The following is a 7,355-nucleotide window of genomic DNA, read 5'->3' as shown; positions in this document are numbered from 1 at the left end:
ATCCCACATAGGAGTAATTCATGTTATATCAGCTATAGAGAATAAGGTAGTACCGAAAAACAATATATATCCCCCTCACAAAAATAAGAAAAATAGAGAAACATATTTTCTCATCAAAACATATTTTACATAAACATATTTAAAAATTTAAAATAACATATTTGAACCATTTTTCAGATTTTCTCAGTTATTTTATTGTCTGAAAAATGGTTCAAATGTTATTTTGTTATTTGAAAATTTTTTTATTTGTTTTGTTGATGAGAAAATATGTTTCTCTATTTTTCTTATTTTTGTGAGGGGGATATATATTGTTTTTCGGCACTACCTTGTTCTCTATAGCTGATATAACATGAATTACTCCTATGTGGGATCAATAAAGTTCTTATTTTTACCATCTGAGAAAATCAAATATATTATATTGTTTAATAACTGTTTCCAAGTATATTAGTGCGTGTGTGAATGAATAAATGAGACGTAAAATGTACATTTCTTTGTAAAAAAGGCACTTTATGAAAATAAGTCCATTTACTTGAATTAGTTTCCAGAGCAGTCTTGAACATCCAATATGGCGGCAACGTTGACGTATCACAGCAGCTCCATGGAAGGATACGTTTATATGTCTATGCGGCTGGGCCCCAGGCTCTGGGCCCCCTGGCCCCCCTCAGGGCCCCCGGCCCCCCTCAGGGCCCCCCTCAGGGCCGGGACGGCCCCAGGCTCTGGGCCAGCAGGAAGGCCTGCACCACCTCCTGCGTGTGCTGGGGCGTGGTGTTCACGTCCTCCAGGGCGTCGGCCACGGCGAACTGCCGGTCCCTCAGCCGGTTCCAGTTGGACAGTACGTTGTGGTACTCAAACACCTTCTCGTAGTTCCCCACCGAGTTGTAGAGCTTGATCAGGCCCCGGTAGTCGTACTCCAGCCCGCTGTAGCCCTCCCCAAACAGCTTCTTCCCTGGGGACGGAGACAAAGGGAGAGGATGAGCAGGAGCTGCAGGTCTGACACCGGCCACTGTTACACGATGGTTTTTAATAAGGATTTCATTATTCAGAATTAAATAATTCAGAATTAAACTATTTTCCTTTGAGCTTACATGGAAACAGTAATTCTGAATTGAGGTTTACATGGAAACACGTTTGATGGTCTTTCTCCAATTCCTCTCCAGGTCTGGGGGTTGGGAAGGTTCTGATTGGATAGGGGGGGGACCGGAAGTTAAACTACCGGAAGAAAAACTAACTTAGCCGCTACAACTTTGAAAAGATCACAATTTTGATGTTTCCTGTTTCCATCTGTTCTTGTAATGATTTCTATTTATTAAATAAATGGTCTCTGCTCTTGACCAGTGTTTACTGCTGCTGCATCTTGAAACTTTGTTTCTAAAACCAGCCCAGTGGAATATAAGATCATGGAGACAGACGGGCGAGGGAACGAGCAGAAAGAAAGACCGGAATTAATTTAAAGAGGAATGAGTGTATATATGATCTGGAATTATTCTATTCAGATTTAATATCAGAATAAACCAGCCACTTACTTCGGAATTAAGTTTAATTCAGAATGGCCATTTTCATTCAGAATTAGGTGTTTACATGGTCATTTTTACTAATTTTAAATCAGATTTAATTTTAATTCTGAATTAAAGAGGAATTAAACTTCCCATGTATAAGCCAGTGTCAATTAAAAAAAACAGACTGTATCCTCCGCGTGTGTGCTGCTACTGACCGATGGCGATGGAGCGCAGGTACAGCCTCTCTGCGTCGTCGTACTGGTTCATGTCGTAGTTGTAGAGCGAGGCCAGGTGGCCCACGGACAGGGCCACCTCGTAGTCCTCGTGGCCCAGCAGCTGCTCCTTGATCTGGATGGCTTTGATGTGCATCTCCTCGGCCTCCTGCACACAGACAGATACACGGCAGCACAAACACGTCAGACAAACACGTCAGCACAAACAAGCACAAACACAAACACACCAGGCTCACGCTTCCTCAGGCTCACCGCCATCGCCCCGGGGGGTTGGGAAGATGCTGGGAGAGATCATTGAGAGGATTTGGCTTCTGACTCAAGAACAAACCATTTGTTTTTTTCACATCTGGGATCCTTTTCTGGAATGTACAGGACTGTCTCAGAAAATTTGAATATTGTGATAAAGTTCTTTATTTTCTGTAATGCAATTAAAAAAAACAGAAATGTCATACATTCTGGATTCATTACAAATCAACTGAAATATTGCAAGCCTTTTATTATTTTAATATTGCTGATTATGGTTTACAGCTTAAAGAGCATATTGCAGGTTGGAGACCCCTGTGAATCAATGTGTAGGAAAATAATGTAGGAACTGAATTTTCATTGAAATATGCATAAATATATACTACAGTGACCTCCGGAGTTGTTTTTGTGAGAGTATTTTACTTCTGCATCTGAAAAAGTTGAACCGGAAGTGACGTGGCATAGGGGAGCGCGGTGAATTCAACAATAGGAAAAATAATGGATCTTAATGTTAGTTGTGACACTGAAGAGGTTGTGAATGTGTATTTACACCAATATGACGGGCCACAGCCTTATAATTACGAAACCCGTTAGGGCCCCCACGTTCTTTTGATTGACAGCTGAAACTCGCTTTTTAAAAGGCTGATTTATGGGTCCGCGTTACACCAACGCAGACCCTAGCGTCCCCTAGGGTACGCGGCGACGCACCGAACGCTGCGTGCGCCGCGTACCCTACACCGTAGGCTACGCCGTCGATTTTACGCGGAACCATAAATCCGCCTTTATTCACTGCCGCTCTCCTGCTCCGTGCTCCTGAAAGAAACTCCGAAACTCCTTAAAAACGGGTGAGTACTTGTAATCTGTCTACGTTTGTACTTTCTAAACAGAAATCAGGCTTATTATCTTCTCTTTTTTCTGATTAAATGCATCCGAAATAGCTGGGTATTTTTTAAACCGAATATTTCCCCGTATTTCCCCCCCTTCGTTTATAAAAAATGAGTATCCACATTACATCGTTGTTAAAAAAAAAAAAACCTTCCACACATAAACGAAGATCTGCATTTTCGACCACATTCATAAGCATTCCAAACCTGTAGATCATCTGGTCTTCCGGCCTCCGGGCCGCCTCTGCGGCGCAGTTTTCCCGGGATCCGCGCCTCCTTCTCGGTAACGAGCTGGAGTCCCCCCGGTGTCCCACCACGGAGCTGCCGCGTTAATCGACGCAGCCCAGCTGCAGCCCAGCTGCGCGTCGCCGCGTACCCTACGGCGTAGGCTCCGCGTCGGTGTAACGGTGTCAAGAGCAGAGACCATTTATTTAATAAATAGCTTGGAGAACAGATGGTGGATCATCTGCAGTTCTGGGTCGCACGTTAGACGTCAGAATCAGAGCAGATTTGTTGTGGTTTTGGAGCATAATGTGACGTTGGAAAACGCAAAACTGCTCTCTGTCTCTGTTTACACCAGGTCTACACGCATCTACATAAACAGAGTTTTCAAAAATCTTCACTTTGCCCGGAGTTTTTTTTAAACATTCGTTTATTTGCGTTTTCATGTGGATGACAGGTCCAAACGTAGGAAAATATCTTGGGTTTAGCAGATACCCGGCTACGTGTGTACGGGGTCTGCACAGTCAGATGGGGCAGCTGTGGAGACGTCTCCCTCCCGCTGCGTCATATGACTCGGTGTTTGGAAAAAAAAGCGTTTGTGGGAGCTTTGCTAAAATCAGCCACTTTTTCCTCTGAATACGTGCCCTTATGTCTTGTAAAACATATTAAATCCTACATTAACTTCTCACATAGTCATTTTCACATAAGGTCAGGTATCATTTTTGAAAAAATTCTAACCTGCAATATGCTCTTTAAGATTAAGATTCCCAGAATATTCTAATTTTTTGAGATTGAGTTTTCTTAAACTGTAAGCCATGATCAGCAATATTAAAATAATAAAAGGCTTGCAATATTTCAGTTGATTTGTAATGAATCCAGAATGTATGACATTTTTGTTTTTGTAATTGCATTACAGAAAATCACAATATTCTAATTTTCTGAGACAGTCCTGTATTGGGGACAACGGTGCCCGAGCTCTTGGAGCTTTCTGGTCCAGCTCGGCCTGACAGTGAAAGATCCATGTCCAGGTTCTGATATGTAACACGCTGCTACCCTGATATCATGATTGATTACCCCTTCTCTCTTGGTTAGTACTTATTTATTGACTTGTTACTTATCTTATTAATATTTACTTATTTTTGTGTAGGTTGGCCATTTAGCCCCTTTTTTTTCCCTCCCTCTCATTTAATTTATTTTTTATTCATATCTGTATTTTTATTTATTTAATTTTGTTTTATTTACGGTTATTTGCTGTTACTTTTCTACTTTGGTTTGTCTGTGTGGAGAGTGTGTTCCATGTTCTGGGTGGTGTTTGCAGGCCGGAGCTTCGGGAGCTGCGTGCTGGCCTGCTGCCCCCCACCCCACCCCCTCTGGTCATCGCGCTGCTGCTTCCCCCTGCCTGCGGTCCCCCACCCCCTCTGGTCATCCTGCTGCTGCTTCCACCTGCCTGCGGTCCCCCACCCCCTCTGGTCATCCTGTTGCTGCTTCCACCTGCCTGCGGTTTTTGTATTACACTGACGATTTACACTTGTACTTTGGGTTATTTTTGTTGTGGAACTTATAAGGACCACTAAAGTAAAGTGGTGAGAGCTGGTCAGGGCAGTAACAGTTCCCCCACCTTGAACTTCCTCATGGACTGGTAGAGGCGGCCCAGGTTGCCGTAGTGCTTGGCCGTCTGCACGTTGAACTCCCCGAAGGCCTTCTTGGCCAGCTGCAGGGACGACAGGTGCAGGTCGTGGGCCTCCTGCAGGAGACGCTCCTCTGTCTCTTTGTTGTGGCAGTCGATGGCGATTTCCTCCAGGATCAGGGCTTGTGGACAAGAAGAAACACGTCAGCCTAGAGTTTCAACTCAATACCGAGTCCGATGACACCACCCACATGTCTTTATCACGAGGCACAAAGTTTTCTAGGGGGCGCTGTTGAGCCGTTAGGCCACGCCCATTAATACAAACCATGAAATATCAAATTTACCGCCAGGCCTGGCTTGCATGCAAAATTTGGTGCCTTTTGGGGAACTATCAAATATGGACCAATCAGATGAAGGGGGGCGTGCTTTTTGGCGTCTATCGTCACCACGGTAACGCTTTTGACTGAGAAAAGTAATGCACGTAGTCAGAGGATGGAGACGCACATTTTGATGTATAACACACCTGGGTGCACGTTACGGTTCGGGCCGTATTAACTGTCGAAGGAATGGCATAAATTGCGCCAAAATGACGACGATTAATTCAAAATGGCCGACTTCCTGTTCGGTTTCGGCCATGGCGCCAAAAGACTTTTCTTTAAGTTGTGACATGATACAGGTGTGTACCGATTTTCGTGCATGTACGTCAAACCGTATTGTGGGGCTTGAGGCACAAACTTTTTTCTGTCTGAACCAATCAGATGAAGGGTGGGCGCACTTTTTGGCGTCTAGCGTCGCCATGGTAACGCTTTTGAAAGAGAAAAGTAATGCCTGTTGTCGCAGGATGGAGACGCACATTTTGATGTATAACACACTTGGGTGCACATTACGGTTCGGGCGAAGAAGCGGCTGAAGAAATGGCATAAATTTCACCAAAATGACACAATTAATTCAAAATGGCCGACTTCCTGTGTTTAGGCTTGAGGCACAAAGTTTTCTAGGGGGCGCTGTTGAGCCATTAGGCCACGCCCATTAATGCAAACCATGAAATATCAAATTTTTCGCCAGGCCTGGCTTGGTGCAAAATTTGGTGACTTTTGGGGCACGTTTAGGGGGAAAAAAGGCCCTCCTTTCATCAGAAGAAAGGATAAAGAATAAAAATTCCTACAGATACAATAGGCCCTTCTTGTGGCCTCTGAGCTGATATTCCCCGGCGTGGCCTGCACACAGTGGGCAGGGCTCCAGCTGATCCCGGGACACTCACCTTTGACCCTCTTGGACGAGGCCAGCAGGAGGTGGTCCTCCGGCAGAATGTGAGTGATGATGTCTATGGCACGTTCTGCGTGGAACCTGAGGGACAAACACAGTCTGAGCCAAACGTGCCATGTGACTCACACTTGGGTGGAAACCGTCTAATTCAGGATAAACACTTCCAAGAAAAGCAAGAACTCTTCCTCCAAAAAAACTCCTTTACAATTTCACAAGGAGCCAATGTGAATCAGAGTTCACTGGACTCTTGAGCAGCTCTGTTGACTGGGATGTAAAAAGACTTTCATAGACAAACTGAAATGCAACAACGGTGTAAAATGTTATGTTTAATACGGTATAGAATAACTCGCCTGAGAGCACAGACACACTGGCCACGGTTACATGATGTTTTTTAATTCAGAATTAATTATTCCCAATTAAATAATTCTGAATTAAACTATTTTCCTTCGAGTTTACATGGAAATAGTAATTCCGAATTTTGGGGTTGGGAAGGTTCTGATTGGATAGGGGGCGGCCCGGAAGTTACGTCTACCGGAAGAAAAACTAACTTAGTTGCTACAACTTTGAAAAGCTCACAATTTGTATGTTTCCTGTTTCAATCTGTTCTTTTAATTATTTCTATGTATTAAATAAATTGTCTCTGCTCTTGACCAGCGTTTACTGCTGCTGCATCTTGAAACTTTGTTTGGAAAACCAGCCCAGTGGAATATAAGCGTCATGGAGACAGACGGGCGAGGGAACGAGCAGAAAGAAAGACCGGAATTAATTTAAAGAGGAATGAGTGTAGACATGATTGTGGAATTATTCTATTCGGATTTAAAATCGGAATAAACCAGCCACTTACTTCAGAATTAAGTTTAATTTGGAATGGCCATTTTTATTTTGAATTAGGTGTTTACATGGTAATTTTTACTCATTTTAAATCGGATTCAATTTGAATTCTGAATTAAAGAGGAATTAAACCTCCCATGTAAACGCACTCAGTGTGAGTCCCGGTCTTGTGCTTCATCTAGAACGGAGCGTTTCAGAATGGAACTAGCTGCTTTAACTGGGACTGCACTCACAGAGCATTGTCGAACTTCCCAGAGCTGTACTGGTGGACGTACGAGGAGTAGGCCAGGTCTTCGTGCGCCGTGGCAACGTGGATGTTCTTCCCTCCGAACACGGACTGTCGGATGTCTAGGGCTGTCTGCACCAGGGGAACAGGAAAGAGCCGGTTCAGCAGGAGCTAGCAGGAATAACAGCACGGCCGCTCTGCAAACCACAATACCTACCTGATATATAGCAACCGATTGGCATATGTTGTCTACATTTAATAAGTAAAATCCATAATCTAGCAGCGTGTCAGAGTACTTGGGATGCTTGTGTCCAAAGTGTTCTCTGC

General features: G+C 43.9%; 1 protein-coding gene across 1 annotated transcript in view; it reads right to left on the bottom strand.

Annotated features, from left to right (window-relative positions):
• Positions 1 to 389: 389 nt before the first annotated feature.
• The window catches only part of appbp2 (amyloid beta precursor protein (cytoplasmic tail) binding protein 2), a 29,638-nt gene continuing 22,672 nt past the window's right edge, over positions 390 to 7,355 (bottom strand). The window contains exons 8-13 of the mRNA XM_061718655.1: positions 7,246 to 7,351; positions 7,036 to 7,160; positions 5,967 to 6,052; positions 4,697 to 4,887; positions 1,712 to 1,877; positions 390 to 946 (exon numbers count right to left, since the gene is read on the bottom strand). Of these exons, the coding sequence (XP_061574639.1) occupies positions 693 to 946; positions 1,712 to 1,877; positions 4,697 to 4,887; positions 5,967 to 6,052; positions 7,036 to 7,160; positions 7,246 to 7,351 (928 nt within the window). The 3' untranslated portion in view covers positions 390 to 692. The remainder of the gene's footprint in view (positions 947 to 1,711; positions 1,878 to 4,696; positions 4,888 to 5,966; positions 6,053 to 7,035; positions 7,161 to 7,245; positions 7,352 to 7,355) is intronic.

Source organism: Cololabis saira, chromosome 4, assembly GCF_033807715.1.
Source record: "Cololabis saira isolate AMF1-May2022 chromosome 4, fColSai1.1, whole genome shotgun sequence".
In the NCBI taxonomy this organism is placed as follows: domain Eukaryota; kingdom Metazoa; phylum Chordata; class Actinopteri; order Beloniformes; family Belonidae; genus Cololabis; species Cololabis saira.
This window is presented reverse-complemented; position numbering and strand designations above follow the sequence as displayed.